Raw genomic sequence first — 22,592 nt, 5'->3', positions numbered from 1 at the left:
TCAAAAGCAATGCCACATTTTCAGTCGTGATGGTACTCAAGAAAACAGCACTCGTCGTGTGAGGTTGCTAAACTGTATCATATGTTAAAAATATTCAAACACATTTTGAATTTTGGCACTGGCAGTATGTTGTTAACGGAGTTTAAACTGAGTTTACATTTGTTTGGATTTCTCCTCGAGAGGCTGCGCGAGCCTCAACAGCGCAACCTTGTTACCGTCAGTAATACATCCACTATCGATCGCAACTTACAATAAATATAATACAATCAGAATCATTCTCTCATTTTAGTGATTCCCTAGTTATTTTTTTATTTTTTGTTATTGACGTTTAATCAGGCTACTTGTCCGGTCGGGCAAGTAAAATTCTCTTTTACTTGTCCCTTCAAAAAATCCACTTGTCCCGGACAAGCGTTAATGTCGAGCCCGTCAGGTCCTGTTGTTAGCATCGTATATATTTTTAAATTATGCTAGATGAAGTTAAAATATGGAGACACAAATATTAAGCAAAAAAAATGGAAACTCATATATTGAGGTGGTGATGAAAAATTTACTACCAAGTCAAATTGCGTTTGTTACCTTTTACTACCTTTCAAGGGCCTTAAAGGGGTGGTAAAACACGATTTCACTTTTCTAACTTTAGTTAGTGTGTAATGTTGCTGTTTGAGCATAAACAACATCTGCAAAGTTACAACTTTCAAAGTTTAAAGCAAAGGGAGATATTTGCTTTTAAAGAAATCAATTTCTAAGAACTACAAAAAACGGCCAGTAGGGACTACACGACATTCCTGCGGGCTTGCTGACATCACTAAGCCCAATATTTACATAAACCCCTCCTCCGATGAAGGATTCGCACAACGGCTAGTCCTGAAAGATGGAGCAGTTCCAACTTTAAAAACAGAAACTGTTTACGGGCCACAACCTGTAAGTATGATTTATTTTTCGTCGTTTTGTTTTCCTGTAATAGTTCGTATTGTTAATTGTACGTTGTAGCAAGGAAGAAAACGAAGGACAACGCTGTTTGGCTCCACAAACCAGTTTGTTAAATGCTAACGTTAATTCATACTTATCCGACAAACACATACAAACTTCTGTTTAATATCACCAGCGCAGCGAACTTGGAATGTTCGTGGTTGTTGTCGTTTATGTGATCAGTGTGAATTATTCTTTGATTATAGCTTTTATGTATTGTTTATCTACATGCTTGTTTATCTACAGGCATGCTAAACATGGTTTTGTGTTTGATTTGGCTACTGTTGTAAAGCCAATGTTTAGTGTTCATATTGGATTAATAGTTCAGGCGACATATATTTAGCTACAATCGTTCTAAATATACAAAAGTAACAGTGTCATATAGCGATCTGCAGTCTTAAAAAACATACCTTTCTGAAACGTCCTTTAAATGCAGTTCTTGAACAGGTTCTGCTCGATCCTCTCCACTAACATTCTCTGGGTCTGAATCGGGCTCAAACTGGTATGGCAATATTGACGCCGTTGTTTACTGAAGCACAAACTACCGGTAAAGAAAAGGGGGCATGATGTTTCCGAACAACGTGCACTTGGCGGTTAGCGAATCACAACACACTGGGCCAGCTAACCAATCTGAGCCCATTGCGTATTTTGAAGGGGGGGGGGGGGGGGGGGGGGGCTTCATAGAACGCGGAAATCATCCGACCGTTTTTACAAGGAGGGACAGAGCAGTGTAGAATAATGGTTAAATATGTGAAAAATAATGCGAATTTTTTAAAACGAAGCATGAACACATGTTACAGTGCACCCCACAAACACAATCAAGCCTTAGAAATAAGGCGTTTTACCACCCCTTTAATTTTGGTAGATTCATTTTACTACCTTTTACTACCGCGCGGACACCCTGGATACCGCATCGTCGGTTCGAGGACAGGTCCGGGGTCGAGGGCGAAGCAGAGGAGGTCGTTCAAGATTCTTTTTTTGCCTTCGCTGCCTACATATGCAGGTGCTTTGAATTTGGAATGCACTTTCTCTGCCATAATTTTACTCTTCGTAGGTTCCGCCATAGATATCATATATAAAGGCTAGATGTCTCGTGCTCGCTGCTGGCCAATGGAGGTCGACGTCCGCACGTGGCGGCCATCTTATCACAGGGCGCTCGCTCACTCGTTTAATGGTGCATGTACTTTTAAATAACCATAACTTGCTCAATTTTCTACCGATTTTCAAACGGTTTGGTTTGTTATAAACATCAGAGATGTAGTTATGACACTGCATACATACACTGCATACATATGAATAATTATAACATACATGTTCAAGCATTCGGAATTATAGCCACGTTAATAACGTTTGTAAGAAACCAAACCGTTTGTAAATCCGTCAAGATTTCAGCGAGATAAGAGGATTTGTGTGCATGCTGATCACTCACCTTAATTCACAGCTTCACTGTGAGAAGATGGCCAAACGGTGATGCCGGAAGTGACGGCGCCATAAGACTCTCCGCGCCTCTCTTGCACTCCTCAAATCAAACGGGTGCGCGCATATGGGCAGATCTTGTAGCAACAGGGGTGGTAGCCATGGTTGCGAGAGAGAGTGACAGTCGACCAAACTAATCAATTGTTTCGTCCCGGATGGAAATAATGAGCTGTGTTTATTGCAGATTAAAAGGTCTACAGTCACTCGATTTTTATACTCTCTTTTTCAGAGCACTTACATTTTAATTATGTATTGGTATATAAAGACAGTTTAAACAAATTTGAAAAAAATGTTTTTTAGAAAAATCCTAAATACCCTACCTTTAATGTTCAGTGCTGCTCTTGTGAACATTTAGAGGTTTTGTGCTCTGGAGATGTGACACTTTATCTAATCATTTCCAAGATGGGCTAGCTAAATGTGCTAGCTCTCATCGGCTGTCAAATCGCTGTACCCAGGCGGCTACTATCGACACGGCCCTTGAGGGGTGTTGGCTGGGCAGAAGCACACTCTGACGATTGTCCACCTTCATCACTTTCTCTGTGGCCACATCAGCTGGTCAAGCCAGAGGCAGAGGCTACACCTGGAGCACATCGCTCCGTGCCTCTGCTCTCCATCTCTCTCCTACACTAAATTAGTTCGGAGCGTTGTGTTGTTGTTTTTTTACCCAGATGGTGTTGTCTTGACACTGAGTCTAAATGTACCGTATAATAAGGGCTGTGCAGATATCAGCCGCCTGGCTACAGCGATGTGAACCGTCAATGCAGGGCTCCAGACTAACTTTTCCACGAGGGAGAGAGAGCAAGACAGCGCTCAGTTTGGAGACGGTGAAGTCTCGTTTACACTTTCGCCTGGCTCCGAAGAGAGAGGGAGTGCGCGCGCGCGCGACCGGTGAAGCAGTCGATTCGGTTCCCAACCGGAATTCCTGTTCCCTTTACGCAATCATACAACAAATCATGCGTAGTTGCCGAGTTACCTTACGTACCATCAGAACTGAATACTCTGATACGAGCAAGAAGCACAACTCAACTGGATGTACGGGAAGCCAAAAGGTTAAAAAAGGATTGTATTTTTTCCCGAAATTGAGTTTAAAAAAAAAAATGTATTAGAAGCGAGTTTTTCCCCATCTGTCAATTCAATCCAGATTATTTATTTTCAAATTTAAAACGTTATTACCGATTTCAATGTAATGTTTATTAAGGCTTTGATTTATTAAGGTTTATTAAGGCTTTGAGCCTTTGACGCATGCGCTGTCAGCAGACACAGCTCGTTGAGGGGGAACAGGAATTCCGCAAGGAAACAGAATCGACTGCTTCACCGGCTCTCTCTCTCTTTCTGCTCGTTCTTTCAGTTAAACATGCGCCCTGTCACGAGTGCAGCAGTTCATCTACATTACTCACCGATCAAATAAGACTTTGGCGGGCGCTAAAACAAGTTCAATGCAGGAATTTAACTGAGTAGTACATGACCATGCACTCGCACAAATGCGACCACATAACATTTTAACTCGCACATTCTCCAAAAATGGTCGCAGTCAGGAACCCTGCAATGTGACAATGTGAGCTAGCATCTTGGAAATTACGTTTCTTCTGGCTAATTTTGTTTGTTTAGAAATTGTAATTTGATTGAACGAATAACACACGGATTTAAAACACTTACAAAAAAAAAATATTACCTTTTTGATAGCTGATGGAAGTAGCCAATAGGATTTCTCCTGTGTAACTGTTTTGCTGTTTCTCAGCTTCACAGTGTTGCTTCAATGGCAAATAAAAGGGCCGAAACATGGGAACACACCTCACCCAATCCGGCCATGCATGTACAATGTCCACAAATCACGATGCCACTCTTCTCCGCTATCAACCAGGGCACCAGAAAAGGGTCTGTGGTACGTTGAGAATGGCGCACTCGGGCGGTCAAAACCATAGAGTGTAAAAAATTGTCAAAACACACCTTTCTCCGATGGCAGCATGCTTTATATATTGTACCCATCCACTTACAAAATAATTGTATGCTTCCAGAGACTTTCTTCCTCCGAATTCGTCAAAAGTGTACGCACTAACGGTGTGGATGAGATACTTGGCAATGTCCATTTCCTGAATATCGGGGTAACGTTACGCCGCAGGATTACATGACCAGTCCTCTTTCGACATTGTGTAAGGATCCTTTCCATCGATATAACTCAATTTCTCATCATATCTTGCCTTGCAAACATCGTCTAATGTGTCCCTGTAAATAACCTTCACCTTGTCGCCAGGTTTGGAGGAAGTTGTCATCGTTATCTCAACACAAAAGAGTCAAAAATACTTGGGTAAATGAAAAGGCGGTAAATACTATGGGTAAACATGAGCATGACAGCTTTGACACACAATATGGCGGCGCGCCGCAGAGGATAATGGGTAATTGGAAACCCATCTATACATTTGGTACTTCTATACTCTTTGGCTGTCCGTTATAAAAACATGAATTTATGGACATGTTTGCTTTTCGAAATTTTGTTTAGAAATAGCGGAGGCATTTTAGTACACGTGGAATATATTTCTTCTAAATTGCCAAAATTTCCTTAGATTTTCCATTTCATGAAGAATCTTACAAATTAAATACTCGGAAGAATATCACAAACGTTATATGACTGAGTATTATTACTAAAATGTATTTTAATTTCTTTAGAGCTCTCAAGAAGTTGATGACGTCATGGCGGTGGTCTGTGGTTGCTGAGCAACAGTGTTTGCGTCCATCATACCAGCACTTCAGCGATATATTTCCAGGTAAGTCTGTTGTCAAATGAACGAGCTTTTAGTAATAACATTTGAAATAGGTGACTGATACAGTGTTTTGACTGATTGATTGATTGATTGTTTTTGACTGTCTGACTGATATCAAAATCATATCCGGAGTAACGTTATCTCCAAATACTAAGCCAGAATTCTTATATTCCTCAGATCTGTCATTCAATAATATTGTCGGACTCTCTTGTGAAACTGCAGAACCTGCACACCTTCTTTATTGGAAACAAAAGCATTGATCAAATGGATAATGTAAGCCAACTATATTTTAGATGATACAATTTTAGAAAATGTGGAATCCCAGAAGGATTGGCTTCGTTTTTCAGCTGACCACTTGTGAAAGAGTGCACTGGCACACTTTTAAAAAGAGGAGCTATTATGGAAATATTTTACTTTGTAATAAAATAGTTAAGTGCAAACTGAATGTAATGTTTTCTGACACTTAATAGCAATTTAAATTTAAAATTCAAATCTATAATAAATGAAATTAGCTGAACTTTTCTGACTTATTGCCTAATTTCACAGACAAGGTTTAAGCTAGTCCCAGACTAAAATGCATGTTTGAGCTTTTTTAACTGAAAGCAACTTGCACTGATATATCTTAAAATATGTCAGTGCCATTGTTTTGTCTCAAGATGCACACCAGTAATGTTTTATTTTTTATTTTTAAGGAACGTTTATAAAAGCTACTTAAATGCCCTAATGGAACTAAGGCCTAATCCTGGCTTAATCTAAACCCTGTCTGTGAAACCAGGCATAGATCTTTATGCAATTTCATAATTACTTCTATTTTCTTTTAAATATGGTTCAGGTTTACTGCCGAATAAACTGCCGAGCATTAACACTCATTAAAATAAAGTTTTGGGTTTTTGCAGCGAGAACCTGTAAGTGATCAGCTCTTAAAAATAACCATTATTTTTTCTTATAGTTTACAGAACATTTTCAAATCTCTTTTTTGCAGCCTTAAAGTCTCTAGTGATGCCTCAAGCTGTGCTTGTTGTATTTTAAGTTCACTTTCTTTCTTAGCAAACGCTATTTCCGCTTTAGCCGCTTCAGCCTCTGCTCTAGCCATTGCGGCAGCTGTGGTTACGGCCGATGAGCCTCGTGAGCGCCGTGATGAACATGATGCATTAGATGCTTGCCTCCTTGATCCAGACTTGGAGCTTGATTTAGACATCGTAGGAGGAAGATCACCTTATGGGCTAGCTTGCTCCCCGCCGTGGAGTTAGAAACTAGAAGTTGGTCACTGAAGATTTTCGTTTTACTGTTCTGCCCTTTATCTCAAACGCCTTGCTTGAGTATGCAGTCAGATAACGCCTCCCAAAGACTACAGACACATGGATTGTTTCCAAGGTTTACTGCTGTCCAAGGAATAACGTAAAACTGTAAAAAAAAAATACAAAATACAGAATCCTAAATGTACAGAGTCGATTACATGTTTGCATAAGCACAACAAAGGATTTTACATTGCATATAGTTAGCATCAACTATAACAGAAACAGATTGTGCATTCACGAAACAAAGAAAACTAAATTTACATCTGGGATATAAGATATGACAATTAAATACGCATAGGAATTATAATGTAGCAACATCTACATACCGAAAGTGCCTTCAAAACAACTTAAATAAAGGAGCAATAGTAGCCATGACCGCATGCTCTTCTTTGCTGCTGGGCTCACATTTGTGATGTCATCATATAAAGACTTTAACAATATTATATGCAATACCCAACTTTGAACAGAAGGGGTCACTTTACTACAACTTTTATATCAAATAAATGCAGAATGTTCATATAGAACAACACATGGGTTTTTGCAGCGAGAACCTGTAAGTGATCAGCTCTTAAAATAACCATTCTTTTTTCTTATAGTTTACAGAACATTTTAAAATCTAAAGAACCTTTTTCCACTATAAAGAACCTTTTGTGGAATGGAAAGGTTGCGTGGACGTTACAGTTTAATCATGTAATGATCGATGCCAAATTTGCCAATAAAGAACCTTTATTTTTAAGTGTAAATTAAAATATACTTTAATGTAATTTCTATTGAAAAACGCATTTAAATATATTTGTAATGACAAACTTAATGATGAAGTTGCAATTTAGTACATTTAAAATATATTAACTTTAAAATGTCATATTGAATAACACACTTCAGTTTAAATTATAATCAAGTACTTTACATGAGCTTTAAAATGTTAGTCAACACATCAAAATAAGTGTACGTTATTTAAAGAATGACCAATAAAATGTTTTAAAATGTACTTTTAAGTTTTCATTTTACATTATTGCAAAGTGCACTTTTTAAAAGTTTACTTAAGAAACATTAATGAAAGTGAACTCTCATTAAGTGCATTCATGTTATATTATCTGCAAGTAGAGTTTTGTAAAATGTATGAGATTCGAATTACACATACAAGTGCACATTCAATACATTTAAACATGCTTCTTTTTCACAAGTGAGGGATTGCTAACATTTGTCCTGATGTTCTGTTCATAATTCATATTTTTTGCGCCTACATATAAAGCGTGAAACTGCCGTTGCAAAGATTCAGGATGCTGTAGAAGAAGTGCAACACAATGAGCTCCAGAAGCAGAAGGCAAATGAGGCTAGAGAGATCAGAAAAAAGAAGCATCAACTACACAAGGTAACCAACATCACCATGCCATCCATCTCATTCAAGTACAAGAACGCTGATCTTAAATGCTCGAGGTTTAATAAGTCAGATTTACACTACAGTTTTTGAAACGCTGCACTGTATTAAAATCTTCTTTCTACTGGACATACAAACTTAATATATCGAGGGCTTGGAACCAGAGGGGCGTAAGTGGCATTTGACAAACTTTACAGGAGAGCCAAAACAAAATTTTGACCACACTTCAATCAACTGTATTTATTAACCTTCAACCACAAATTGCAACCACATACATACTTATATGAGTAAGTTCTTAAGTGAACATATTATGGAATATTAACACGATGAACATATTCTAAAACCTTGCAAAATCTTGAAAATATGGCAAAAACATCAAATACGCCTTTTTGGCACCAAACATTTCCAATTCTTCTAAAGAAAAATAGGGCGTATCTGCTGATAATGCTGAAATGATTGGTCAAAACATTGGTTAAAAACACTCTAACTTCATAACTTTTCATTTTATTTAAAATACTGTATACATAGTCATTTAATTTCATCATTTCAAACTGTTTAACATTTCATTTCTAACCGTTTAATTTCAATTCTCATTTATGAGTTCACATTCATGTCAAACAGTTTAATTTCTCTTGTTTATTACACATTTCACTTTTTAGTTCACTTTAGTTGAACTAAAAAGTTCACTCACTGCCCACTGTCAGAGTGTTATAGAACTCTGCATAACAGTGAGGAATACTCCCATTGGTGCACAGGGTGAGTAGGTCTTTTTTCTTTAAGGCACTGATCCCTGGAGGATTTTCATACAATGAGCTGGGGTGTGTGGTTCTGGTGCCTCTTGTTGCCTGTTGTGCCACCGTCAGTTTTCGGAAGGTTGGGGCGGTGAAATCATACTTGAAGAAGATTGTTTTTGGTTCATCTTTCATGTAGCGGAACCATTTAATCTTCTGCCAATGAACTGATTGTCCCTCGTCATCTTTTGTTCTGTTTTTGAGTATGTGGTTGGAGAAAGGCCTAATCCTGGCTTAATCTAAACCCTGTCTGTGAAACCAGGCATAGATCTTTATGCAATTTCATAATTACTTCTATTTTCTTTTAAATATGGTTCAGGTTTACTGCCGAATAAACTGCCGAGCATTAACACTCATTAAAATAAAGTTTTGGGTTTTTGCAGCGAGAACCTGTAAGTGATCAGCTCTTAAAAATAACCATTCTTTTTTCTTATAGTTTACAGAACATTTTAAAATCTAAAGAACCTTTTTCCACTATAAAGAACCTTTTGTGGAATGGAAAGGTTGCGTGGATGTTAAAGTTTCATCATGTAATGATCGATGCCAAATTTGCCAATAAAGAACCTTTATTTTTAAGAGTGTAAATTAAAATATACTTTAATGTAATTTCTATTGAAAAACGCATTTAAATATATTTGTAATGATGAAGTTGCTATTTAGTACATTTAAAATATATTAACTTTAAAATGTCATATTGAATAACACACTTCAGTTTAAATTATAATCAAGTACTTTACATGAGCTTTAAAATGTTAGTCAACACATCAAAATAAGTGTACGTTATTTAAAGAATGACCAATAAAATGTTTTAAAATGTACTTTTAAGTTTTCATTTTACATTATTGCAAAGTGCACTTTTAAAAGTTTACTTAAGAAACATTAATGAAAGTGAACTCTCATTAAGTGCATTCATGTTATATTATCTGCAAGTAGAGTTTTGTAAAATGTATGAGATTCGAATTACACATTCAAGTGCACATTCAATACATTTAAACATGCTTCTTTTTCACAAGTGAGGGCTTGCTAACATTTGTCCTGATGTTCTGTTCATAATTCATATTTTTTGTGCCTACATATAAAGCTTGAAAAGGGTGCTGTATACAATGAGCTCCTGGAGCAGGAGTCAATTGAGGTTAAGAAGATCAGGAACAAGGAGCTTCAACAACACAAGGTAACCAACATCACCATGCCATCCATCTCATTCAAGTACAAGAACGCTGATCTTAAATGCTCGAGGTTTAATAAGTCAGATTTACACTACAGTTTTTGAAACGCTGCACTGTATTAAAATCTTCTTTCTACTGGACATACAAACTTAATATATCGAGGGCTTGGAACCAGAGGGGCGTAAGTGGCATTTGACAAACTTTACAGGAGAGCCAAAACAAAATTTTGACCACACTTCAATCAACTGTATTTATTAACCTTCAACCACAAATTGCAACCACATACATACTTATATGAGTAAGTTCTTAAGTGAACATATTATGGAATATTAACACGATGAACATATTCTAAAACCTTGCAAAATCTTGAAAATATGGCAAAAACATCAAATACGCCTTTTTGGCACCAAACATTTCCAATTCTTCTAAAGAAAAATAGGGCGTATCTGCTGATAATGCTGAAATGATTGGTCAAAACATTGGTTAAAAACACTCTAACTTCATAACTTTTCATTTTATTTAAAATACTGTATACATAGTCATTTAATTTCATCATTTCAAACTGTTTAACATTTCATTTCTAACCGTTTAATTTCAATTCTCATTTATGAGTTCACATTCATGTCAAACAGTTTAATTTCTCTTGTTTATTACACATTTCACTTTTTAGTTCACTTTAGTTGAACTAAAAAGTTCACTCACTGCCCACTGTCAGAGTGTTATAGAACTCTGCATAACAGTGAGGAATACTCCCATTGGTGCACAGGGTGAGTAGGTCTTTTTTCTTTAAGGCACTGATCCCTGGAGGATTTTCATACAATGAGCTGGGGTGTGTGGTTCTGGTGCCTCTTGTTGCCTGTTGTGCCACCGTCAGTTTTCGGAAGGTTGGGGCGGTGAAATCATACTTGAAGAAGATTGTTTTTGGTTCATCTTTCATGTAGCGGAACCATTTAATCTTCTGCCAATGAACTGATTGTCCCTCGTCATCTTTTGTTCTGTTTTTGAGTATGTGGTTGGAGAAAGGCCTAATCCTGGCTTAATCTAAACCCTGTCTGTGAAACCAGGCATAGATCTTTATGCAATTTCATAATTACTTCTATTTTCTTTTAAATATGGTTCAGGTTTACTGCCGAATAAACTGCCGAGCATTAACAATAAAGTTTTGGGTTTTTGCAGCGAGAACCTGTAAGTGATCAGCTCTTAAAATAACCATTCTTTTTTCTTATAGTTTACAGAACATTTTAAAATCTAAAGAACCTTTTTCCACTATAAAGAACCTTTTGTGGAATGGAAAGGTTGCGTGGATGTTAAAGTTTCATCATGGAATGATCGATGCCAAATTTGCCAATAAAGAACCTTTATTTTTAAGAGTGTAAATTAAAATATACTTTAATGTAATTTCTATTGAAAAACGCATTTAAATATATTTGTAATGACAAACTTAATGATGAATTTGCAATTTAGTACATTTAAAATATATTAACTTTAAAATGTCATATTGAATAACACACTTCAGTTTAAATTATAATCAAGTACTTTACAAGAGCTTTAAAATGTTAGTCAACACATCAAAATAAGTGTACGTTATTTAAAGAATGACCAATAAAATGTTTTAAAATGTACTTTTAAGTTTTCATTTTACATTATTGCAAAGTGCACTTTTTAAAAGTTTACTTAAGAAACATTAATGAAAGTGAACTCTCATTAAGTGCATTCATGTTATATTATCTGCAAGTAGAGTTTTGTAAAATGTATGAGATTCGAATTACACATACAAGTGCACATTCAATACATTTAAACATGCTTCTTTTTCACAAGTGAGGGATTGCTAACATTTGTCCTAATGTTCTGTTCATAATTCATATTTTTTGTGCCTACATATAAAGCGTGAAAAGGGTGCTGTACAATGAGCTCCTGGAGCAGGAGGCAATTGAGGCTCATAAAACCAGGAACGAGGAGCTTCAACAACACAAGGTAACCAACATCACCATGCCATCCATCTCATTCAAGTACAAGAACGCTGATCTTAAATGCTCGAGGTTTAATAAGTCAGATTTACACTACAGTGTTTGAAACGCTGCACTGTATTAAAATCTTCTTTCTACTGGACATACAAACTTAATATATACTCTTCTTGACAGTAGTGAATAAATATTGCTTCCTTCTTTCACAGGACGCATTTGTGGAATACTTAAATGGACCTCAACTTTTCGACAGCATGTTTGCTGAGGATCCTGATGCAGAGAAACTGGCTCTCCTCCCCGGAATTGACACACTGCTGGAAACATATCCTTATTATGAATAGCAAAATATACAAATCAAACCACAAATGAAAGCAATACATTATAATACACTCTTAAACATAGGGTTCTTTTTTGGCATTCATGGAGCTTTTCTTTTCTTTAGATTAGATTTTTTTTTCAGATAAAAAAGGGTTCTTTTAAGAACTGTTTCCTGAAAGGTTGTTTGGGGAATGAAAAATGGTTCTTCTATGGCATCACAAAAAAAAAAAAAAAAAAAACTATTATGCTTTTTTTACATTGTCAACTCCATTAGTGTGTAATATTGCTGTTTGAGCATGAAAAACGTCTGCAAAGTTACAAAGCACAAAGTCATTCCAAAGGGAGTTATTCTTGAGTTAGTCTTGAGTTTTCGCCCGGGAACAAACACGTCACAATATTTCCCGCCCAAGACATACGCAATATAAAGGGGCGAGGCCTAGTTGAGTTTGTTAGTAGTGCGTTGAAACTCATGGTTATGGTAAGGGGCGGCACATTTCCCAAACGCGCTCGAAGCAGTTGACCAATCACGACACATTGATTCAGCTGACCAATCAGAGCACATTGTGCTTTTTAGAAGTTAGGAGTTCATTGAGACAGGAACTAAACAGGGGTGCATTTCCCAAAAGCATAATTAGCAGTGTTGGGTAAGTCACTCTAAAAAAGTAATTAATTATTAGATCCTAATTACACTTATTACTCTCTCTCTAAAAAGTATGGGAATACTTATTACTAATTACTTTATAAATCCCATCAACTTTAACCAGTTGACCAATACAAGGATAGACAAGAAACTTTTCTTTTAATTATGTCAAATAAACATTATAGAATTGCATACATTATTCTTGAACTGACAAAGTGTGTAAAGAGAGAGGGTTACATAATAAAAACATACATTTTAACATAAAATTGATGTTAAATCCACTATTGTTTTATATAGAATTGTTGTACAGCCTATACAGTGTTGAATGCAATTACATCAGAAGTAATTGTAATTGAATTACAAAGAAATTAAGAGTAATCCCTTACTTTACTTTTCCAAGGGAAAAGTTATTAAAATACAGTTATTAATGAATTACGCCCAACTATGTTCGCAAGTTCCGTCGTTATCAGCATAGTTCAATGATTCTGTGTTTCCCAAAACTATAGTTCCAACAAACATTCGCTAACAGCATCGCAAACTTGTGTGGTCGGATCGACAGCTCTCGACCTGTGGTTAGAAGCAGAGTTTTTTGTTAAAATATAATGTGGACTTATCCTTATCTGGAGCAAAATAAGCAAACTGACATTCAGTACAATCTCTTATCTTTTATTTCGAATAAACACAAATGTAATTTACGTCTTTTAGTTTGTCAAAGCGTCGTTTTTGAAGAGTGAGAAGGAGCCTATGATTAAATCTGGAAATAAAGCAAAATAACTGAGAAAAATTTTTCCTCAGATGCCATGTCCGTAATTTAAATCTAGCATTGATTCAGTCTCAAACGGATTCATTAAAAGTATTTATTACTTCATGTGCGTGACATCATTAAAAACGTGGTTGAACGACAAATTTGCGACAGTACAGTTTCAGGGAAACTGTCGTGACGATCTAGTTCAGTGGTTCTCAACTCCAGTCCTCGGGACCCGCTGCTCTGCACATTTTGTATGTCTCTCTTATCTGACACACTCAAATCAGTTCATGGAGTCTCTCCTAACGAGCTGATGATCTGATTCAGGTGTGTTAAATAAGGGAGACATACAAAATGTGCAGAGCAGCGGGTCCCGAGGACTGGAGTTGAGAACCACTGATCTAGTTGATTTCTTTAACAATGCATCGTACTCTGGTAGTTAAACAGCGAGTTATGTCGTTGTTCGGGAAACACATCCCAGTGTGTTGCTGACAGACTGGGAAGAGAGGTGCTGAAACAATGTCAAATGTGTTTAAAATTTGTTTTGTTTTTTTAACATTCAAGCATGAAAACCTATTCTAGTAGAGCCCAAAAGCAACAACAAGACTGTAAAATGGCCTCTTTAAGAGTGCAGATGAGGGAACAGCTGTTAAAAAGGACTCAAAATAATCAATTTACCTTGACAATCCATTTACGTATAAGAGCAAAATGGAAGCTCTATGTGTGCAGATAGTTGATGAGGGTTTTGCTCAGCTTGCTAAGAGAACGGCTGAGGTGGAAGCCTTTTCTACCGGTTCCCATGAGGCAGTGACTGACAATCGGCAGGAAGCAGTGGAAATAGCAGTTGACTTTGAAAACTTCAGGAGACAGGTTGGTTTCTTCTCCCTCAGTCACACAAGACAACCTGTTTCTGACCAGTTGAACACATCAAAACGCTCAAAAATTAAATTCTGTTCTATTGCAGAAGATTGTGGAAATGCAACAGATCGCAGATGCCGATCTTCTTGAAGCTTACATCACTTCCTGCCATGAACAGGCTGACCAGTTCTCTGACACTCTCATGAGTATTGAACTGCCACTGGTGGACCAACTGGAGGTCAGAATAAAAATACCTATATTGTTATTGTAATATTAATTACGGAGCATATCACCTAAACGAATGGATGTTTCACAAATATGCTTTTTTTTGTTTTGTTTTTAAGGACATCTTCCAAGACTTTGAGAGGAACATCTCAGACATGGTTGAAGAGTTCATTCAATATGTGCAAGGAATATATCCTTTATCCAACAAAGCAAATCAAAAATACTTTTATTTTATGGGTAAGGCTTCTTTAACTCTGACACACATTCGCACGGTGTCGAGACCTGGAGAACCAGCACCATGAACAACAGCTTGTGATTGCCTTGGCAACACTGGAGAAGGTGGTCAATAGCGAGCTAGAGGAGGAAATACCGGATGATCTGGCAACGGTCAGTGGAAAACTGTCTTCATGATCACTTAATTTGTGTACAATTATGAATAATTAAGAAGTCAAAAGCCATCGTAACTACATGCCAGACACTTATTTTTAGTATTGACTGATCCTTCGTCCTCATTTCCTATGCTGCCCTGTAGCTCTTGGTAGATAAAGACACAGTGACCGATGCAGTCAGTGCTTCTCACGACACCCACCTGCAGAAGATTGATGACAGGGAGGATGAGCTACTGGCACGGGTCAACAGCTGGAAGAGCGATCTGCTGAAATCGGTACTTATATGAACACACCTCCTGTGAACTCCTTAACAATATTATTATATTATATTATATTATATTATATTATATTATATTATATTACGTTGTAGCCTACCATGCAGCTGTCCAGGATCAGAACGACCTTTTGTTATTAAATAAAAATATAAATCCTTTTTGTTTGTGTTAATAGATACGCAATTATCAGGTGGAGAGGAATCGCAAGCGCATCTCAGAGATCCTAAACTACATTAGTTTTGTAAAGGATGAGCTGGAGGACATGGCAACATCTAAGAACACCGCTTTTAGTAAGCGCTGCCTCGGCGTGCTCGAGACCGAGACAGGCAGCACATAGTGTGTGTCTGTCAGACACATGCAGGGGAACCCCGCATGTTTCACAGACGGGGAGCGGCATTTGAAGCTAACACCGAGCTTCTTGAAGCTCACATCACTTCAAGTACAAACTTCAAAAACGCGAACCAGTGAGAACGCCAATGACGTGCACATGCGTATTACGAGTTCAGTCTGTAGGTATGTGCATTTGAATATATGTGTAGTCCTTCCCTACAAATCAACCCTCAACATACTACTTGTCTGGCCTTAAAATTAATAATACAGAATTTGTATCGCTTCCACGTAGCCACGCAAACCAGAATTATCCTGACAACGCTTTATCTGTAGAGAGGTAAAGGGAGGGGAGGGAGGCCTTCACAGGGAAGAGCCTAGTTGACATTTCAGGACTGCGCTGTTGTCGCGTCCAGGTGCAGGTCCTTCATCAGATCTGGATACAACCTGGATACGGCAGACTGCGGTAAACCTCGGGATAAACAGAGAAACTAATATTAGCATAGACGCCATTCTTCTTATGATGTAACGAGTACATCAGGATTTATGGGAAGTGTTCCCGGTTCCGGCTGACCTAATCTATGCAGCCTAACATTGAATTATAAAGTCTATAATGTTTTATGTGTATGCTAGGTCAAAGAGATGTGTTTTTAGTCTAGCTTTGAACTGACAGAGTGTGTCTGCTTCCCCGACAATGTTAGGAAGACTGTTCCAAAGTTTTGGTGCTAAATAGGAAAAGGATCTACCGCCAGCAGTTGATTTTGATATTCTAGGTATTATCAACTGGCCGGAATTTTGAGATCGCAATAGACGTGAAGGACTATAATGCGTTAAGAGCTCGCTCAAGTACTGCGGAGCTAAACCATTTAGTGCTTTGTAAGTAATCAGCAATATTTAAAAATGTATACAATGTTTAATAGGGAGCCAGTGCATTGTTGACAAAACTGGGCTAATATGGTCATACTTCCTGGTTCTGGTAAGAACTCGAGCTGCTGCGTTTTGGACCAGCTGTAATTTGTTTATTAAGCATGCAGGGCAATCACCCATAATCTAGCCTTGATGTCATGAACGCATGAACTATTGGTTCTGCATTTGTCAATGAGAGCATATGACGTAATTTAGATATATTTTTAAGATGGACAAATGCGGTTTTATTCATTGCTATATAGACTAGACGGATTTCAGAAAAATGGCCTTCTATAAGAAGTGAGGAGCATTTATGGGTACAAGTCGGGAATCGGCCTACCTTACATATTTCAAGGGTGCTGAGTCCAAAAAAACTGGTACCCAAGCGAAATTGTCAGTTTTTGACCTTCTAATTTGCATATCAAAATGGCCGCCAAATTGCCTATCTTGCTCAGTCGTTGGACCATTTTCCCCTAGTTTTTTTGTAAGTAGGCAATCAAGATGAGGAAATTAAGTTTCTAGATCGATAGTCAAGGGTCAGAGCAAAGATATAATGGAGGCTCACTGACTTTTTTATGTATATATATATGCAAAATACCAACTTTTAAGGTGAAATTAAGCATTATTTGTGTCATTTTTTAAGGCCGACATACATATTCAATCAATATCACTCTTAACCCTTGTGCATTGTTCAAATTCACTACCCTTTCGTTATGTTCGTGGTTGAAAACAGCCACTACTTTAAACTGCTGTAAAAATGTATCAGATAAATCTTTTTTTCAATTTTTTTTGCATAAATCTATTAATCAACCTCAGTCCTTATCAAAACTACAATTTTTTTTTTTTTTAATTCAGGATTTTAACTCTTTAATTGCCAAATTCATAAATGATGTCACTGATTTGGGGAAAAAAACACACAAAATTACTTATTTTCAATATAAAATGTGAATTTGGACTGGATTTTTTTTTACCTTTTATCACAGTCTTGGACATGTCAAAGATTAGAAACAACATTGGTTTTGATGCATTGTTCGTTTTTGTGTAGCATCAGATTTTAACTTTTTCTCCCTCATTTACTGTTTGTGGCTGTTTTTGCCCCATTGACTTCCATTATAACCACATTTTTTGATTGCAAAGCCATGACACCATATAATCATGCATTTTTGATTGTTGGTGGTTTTCCCTGTTGGGAAGAGGTAAAATTAGTCATTTTTACTGTTGATAACCAGGTGGCACCATTAACCCTTTAGATAGGCCTGTGCAAAAAAAGCTTAGTTTCTGGCTTTTACATGGAGTTATATGGAGTATAATAGCATATTTGTGTGTGTGTGTGTGTGTGTGTGTGTGTGTGTGTGTGTGTGTGTGTGTGTGTGTGTGAGAGAGAGAGTATGAGAACTCACCTTGATGCGTCTGAGAAAATCAAAATATGCACCTCAGTTTTCAGAACTACATGGAGTAAACAAAAACAAAGTAAGTGTATTTATGCATCTGCTGCCTTTTGATGGTGAGAAATGCAGACTAAACAAAACAAGTGGATTTAAACACTTGCATGCAAGCCTGCTGGTCATTTGATGGTGAGAAGAGCAGCAAGCAACATGACAAAGGGCTTGACTTGTAGTGAAGTTTTAGAGATGATTATGCAGCCTGACCCCTCCAGCGAGCTGCAGGATGTATCGTCTTCTCCCTCTGACACAACAGACTCAGGAGAGTCAGATCCTGATTTGGATGATGGCACCCTCATCATCCTCTCTAGCTTCCACTGAAGGCGAGGAGGATTCGGAGGATCCTGGATCTGGGTGGAGTGGGAGAAACGACAAAGTGAGGTTTTCCACCAACGCGGAGACAACTCCCTTTCTTCAGCCTGCCAACTCCCGTTGACTCCAGGGCCGACGTGCTATACCATCGCAAGGGTCCAGAACATGGATTCTGTGTTCAATCTGTTTTTTACGGAGGAGATGATTGACCTCATTGTCAGCATGACCAACCTCCGTGGGCGCCGCACAATGAGAAACTGGACCGGGGTGGACTCCACAGATCTCCGTGCCTACATGGGGCTACTGATTTTGGCCGGCATCTACAGGTCCAGAGGGGAGTCCACACGTTGCCTGTGGGATCATCGCCTTCCCCTCCTATTTTTACTCCGTAAAAAACAGATTGAACACAGAATCCATATTCTGGACCCTTGCGATGGCATAGCACGTCGGCCCTGGAGTCAACGGGAGTTGGCAGGCTGAAGAAAGGGAGTTGTCTCCGCGTTGGTGGAAAACCTCACTTTGTCGTTTCTCCCACTCCGCCCAGATCCAGGATCCTCCGAATCCTCCTCGCCTTCAGTGGAAGCTAGAGAGGATGATGAGGGTGCCATCATCCAAATCAAGATCTGACTCTCCTGAGTCTGTGGTGTCAGAGGGAGAATACGATACATCCTGCAGCTCGCTGGAGGGTCAGGCTGCATAATCATCTCTAAAACTTCACTACAAGTCAAGCCCTTTGTCATGTTGCTTGCTGCTCTTCTCACCATCAAATGACCAGCAGGCTTGCATGCAAGTGTTTAAATCCACTTGTTTGGTTTAGTCTGCATTTCTCACCATCAAAAGGCAGCATATGCATAAATACACTTACTTTGTTTTTGTTTACTCCATGTAGTTCTGAAAACTGAGGTGCATATTTTGATTTTCTCAGACGCATCAAGGTGAGTTCTCATTCTCTCTCTCAGACACACACACAAACACACACACAAACACACACACACACACACACACACACACACACACAAATATGCTATTATACTCCATATAACTCCATGTAAAAGCCAGAAACCAAGCTTTTTTTGCACAGGCCTATCTAAAGGGTTAATGGTGCCACCTGGTTATCAACAGTAAAAATGACAAATTTTACCTCTTCCCAACAGGGAAAACCACCACCAATCAAAAATGCATGATTATATGGTGTCATGGCTTTGCAATCAAAAAATGTGGTTATAATGGAAGTCAATGGGGCAAAAACAGCCACAAACAGTAAATGAGGGAGAAAAAGTTAAAATCTGATGCTACACAAAAACTAACAATGCATCAAAACCAATGTTGTTTCTAATCTTTGACATGTCCAAGACTGTGATAAAAGGTTAAAAAAAAAATCCAGTCCACATTCACATTTTATATAGAAAATAAGTAATTTTGTGTGTTTTTTTTTCCCAAATCAGTGACATCATTTATGAATTTGGCAATTAAAGAGTTAAAATCCGGAATTTTTTAAAACATTTTGTAGTTTTGATCAGGACTGAGGTTGATTAATAGATTTATGCAAAAAAAATTGAAAAAAATATTTATCTGATACATTTTTACAGCAGTTTAAAGTAGTGGCTGTTTTCAGCCACGGACATAACGAAAGGGTAGTAAATTTGCCCACAGTGTACTGTTGAGTTTTTGAAAAATTTCAAAGCATTTTCCCAAAATATGTGTCAAAATAAGATTAGTCACCAAAAATCATTCCATTTGCTGAAACACAGAGAAAGTTATGGCCAAATTAAGACTCAAAAATACCCCGTAGTGGATGAAAACATCCCCAACAGCATATAAGGGTTAAATGTTCCCAGTCAGTGTATATATGATATGTGATGTATTCCATATTACATAATAACTAAGAAAAACACCATTGCAAGTTGTCTGAGATTTCATTTTTTTAATGCAAATTAAGCATTTGTTCTCTAAATTCTAAGACGGGAAAAACCCAGGTGAATAGGGAAAAAAATACCATGAAACTTCCCTTGTACAGATCTACAGATCACATCTTGTTTCTATATATTTTCTTTCATGTTTGTAGCTTAATTGCTTTGCTTTTTTCTTTTAGATTTTTAGTTCTGTAGTTCACTCCCTCTGTAAATAGTTTTTGGTAAATTGTTTTTATACCTTTCTAGTTTGCTTGTGTGCCATTTGTCTTTGGAATTTCATTTTGATTAGTATTTATTTCTGCAGTCCTTTTCCAAGTTCTTTGGTTACCCCTTGCCTTGGTATACTTGAGGACTACAACTCCACATTTAAACAAGGGCATTGGTCATCACTCTGACATGCACACATTGCAGTGCATAACAGCCCTGATTTTTGGCATTTGCACTGGCGTGTTGTGCATTGTTTTTTACAGGTCCACAGAATCATTTCCAGGCAACTTTCAGGTATTGGATTCTGTGACATAAGAATGGGCTATAGTCCTGAATCGCCATGTTTCCATCCCATGTCCAAGGGTGAAGGAAGCTCAGGTGTGGCATAGTGAGCATTTCTCCAAACCATTGCCTGGTAGTGTACTCTCAGCAGATGGAAGTGGAGCTCATCGCTTGTCGCCGGCATTGCTTCTGGTTTACCTGTCCTGGAGAAAAGTATATGCCTTGCTGCATCAACAGAGTCTGTTTTATGCACATCATATATTCTGCAGACAAAAGCCTCTGAAGATCTTTGAGTCTCCTCCGTGAGATCACCAATTCCGAGGTTGCTGAGCAATTGATGGTGCATTTTCCAGACTTTCCACGATGTACTTTTGGTGTGACTTGCAATGTATGATGTGGTATCACAACCAGTTAGTGCATGAAATGCTACAAGGCTTGGTGCTGAATCCTTTGGCAGTTTGTTAAAAACAGCATCAATGGGTATATATTGTGGCTTCCTTGTGGTACCAGACAACAGCCAGAGTTTTTTACATGCTACGTGCGGGAAATGGGAAACCAGAATCACAAGCACATCAGTGTCTCTAGATGACACGACTACTGTGTCTGACTGGCAGTGCACTGCATGTAATACCAATCGGGTATCTGCCTCTTCGTGTGTGGCTCTCAGATGAGTCAGGTTGGTTGTTGCTTTCGATGACCTATCCTCCGTTTCTTTGTCTCTGAACCCACCAGCAACAACTATCTCTTTATCATCTGGTGCCTGAGCACATAGTTCTTCAGAGAGTAGATTGGCAAGATCAGCTTTGTTGTCAGGGAGGGACCGGAAGTTGGTCCAGTTTTTCGGAAGATGCACATCACGACCCTCAACAAGTCGTCTGATTGGTTGAGCTGCTTTTGTGCGTCGTGTCCTGGTAGCACCCTTGATGGTCTCTTCTCTGTATCTGTCAAACACAACGTCTATCCGTTTATAGGAACATCCTGCTTTCAATACTGCTCTGACAAATGTGTCAGCCAAATCTCCAAATGTTACTGCTTTGTCTGGCTTTCCTAGGGCAACCACCAGTGCCTGTCCATCTATGATGAGGCAAGATGACATGTCGGGAAGTTCAATAGCTTCAGGACAGACTATGTCTTCTGTTAACTTATTTACCAATACAGACTTGTTTCCAGTGCGAAGGGTCCCATTCATTTCAGCAAGGGATATGGGAACTGGCAGAAGCTCGTATTTTAGGACAGCTGGTAAGTCAACTGGACGACCTGCCTCATAGGCCGTAACAAGGCGTTTGAGGACGTTTCGGTCAGCCTTTACGACGGTTCTGTTGTCTTTGATTTTAGGATTTTTGGCCACTTCATACAGAGATGCAAATGTTTTAGCTTTGCTCTTATGTAGGGTTGAATGGATTGGGACCTCTGGTTTATCTTTGTCCTCAGGAACAATCATCCTTTTCTCAATGAATGAATTCACTTTTTCTTGTCCTAGGTCTTTGGCAGAAAGTAATGAGACTGAACCAAACACTTTGAAGACTAAAACCAATGCCATTTCGTCTCTGTTGTCTCTCTTTTCACGGGATTTGGTAGCTTCATTGTGGACGTAAGCTTATTACTTAAGAGCAAAGCTAAAACATTTGCATCTCTGATTTTAGGATTTTTGGCCACTTCATACAGAGATGCAAATGTTTTAGCTTTGCTCTTAAGTAATAAGCTTACGTCCACAATGAAGCTACCAAATCCCGTGAAAAGAGAGACAACAGAGACGAAATGGCATTGGTTTTAGTCTTCAAAGGATTCAAAGTGTTTGGTTCAGTCTCATTACTTTCTGCCAAAGACCTAGGACAAGAAAAAGTGAATTCATTCATTGAGAAAAGGATGATTTTTCCTGAGGACAAAGATAAACCAGAGGTCCCAATCCATTCAACCCTACATAAGAGCAAAGCTAAAACATTTGCATCTCT

At 38.1% G+C, this 22,592-nt stretch overlaps 2 protein-coding genes and 1 long non-coding RNA gene across 3 annotated transcripts in view; 2 read left to right on the top strand and 1 right to left on the bottom strand.

Moving 5' to 3' along the window:
• LOC309481406 overlaps window positions 1–7,011 on the bottom strand; it is a 29,832-nt gene extending 22,821 nt beyond the window's left edge. The window contains exons 1-3 of the long non-coding RNA XR_014200006.1: window positions 6,829–7,011; window positions 4,118–6,608; window positions 2,399–2,614 (exon numbers count right to left, since the gene is read on the bottom strand). This is a non-coding gene — a long non-coding RNA (uncharacterized lncRNA). The remainder of the gene's footprint in view (window positions 1–2,398; window positions 2,615–4,117; window positions 6,609–6,828) is intronic.
• On the top strand, window positions 5,111–13,470 carry LOC309481376 (dynein regulatory complex subunit 3-like). Its single transcript, XM_082146285.1, has 4 exons — window positions 5,111–5,207; window positions 5,382–5,477; window positions 9,753–9,842; window positions 12,011–13,470. The coding sequence occupies exons 2-4, from the start codon at window positions 5,469–5,471 to the stop codon at window positions 12,140–12,142; spliced, it is 231 nt and encodes a 76-aa protein (XP_082002411.1). The 5' UTR covers window positions 5,111–5,207; window positions 5,382–5,468; the 3' UTR covers window positions 12,143–13,470.
• A 248-nt stretch (window positions 13,471–13,718) lies between these two features.
• On the top strand, window positions 13,719–16,509 carry LOC309481349 (dynein regulatory complex subunit 3-like). Its single transcript, XM_082146250.1, has 3 exons — window positions 13,719–14,374; window positions 14,469–14,600; window positions 14,707–16,509. Exons 1-3 carry the CDS (start codon window positions 14,213–14,215, stop codon window positions 14,887–14,889), a joined length of 477 nt encoding a protein of 158 aa, XP_082002376.1. The 5' UTR covers window positions 13,719–14,212; the 3' UTR covers window positions 14,890–16,509.
• The last annotated feature ends 6,083 nt before the right edge of the window (window positions 16,510–22,592 follow it).

This window comes from Leuciscus leuciscus (assembly GCF_965113295.1).
Source record: "Leuciscus leuciscus genome assembly, chromosome: 1".
Classification (NCBI taxonomy): domain Eukaryota; kingdom Metazoa; phylum Chordata; class Actinopteri; order Cypriniformes; family Leuciscidae; genus Leuciscus; species Leuciscus leuciscus.
Note: the sequence above shows the minus strand (reverse complement) of the source record. Positions and strands in the feature narration are given on the sequence as shown.

Coding starts and splice junctions, on each gene's coding strand:
- LOC309481349 (XM_082146250.1), top strand. CDS start 14,213: ATGGAAGCTCTATGTGTGCAGATAGTTGATGAGGGTTTTGCTCAGCTT. Junction 14,375..14,468: donor TTGAAAACTTCAGGAGACAG/GTTGGTTTCTTC, acceptor GTTCTATTGCAG/AAGATTGTGGAAATGCAACA. Junction 14,601..14,706: donor CACTGGTGGACCAACTGGAG/GTCAGAATAAAA, acceptor TTTGTTTTTAAG/GACATCTTCCAAGACTTTGA.
- LOC309481376 (XM_082146285.1), top strand. Junction 9,843..12,010: donor AGGAGCTTCAACAACACAAG/GTAACCAACATC, acceptor CTTCTTTCACAG/GACGCATTTGTGGAATACTT.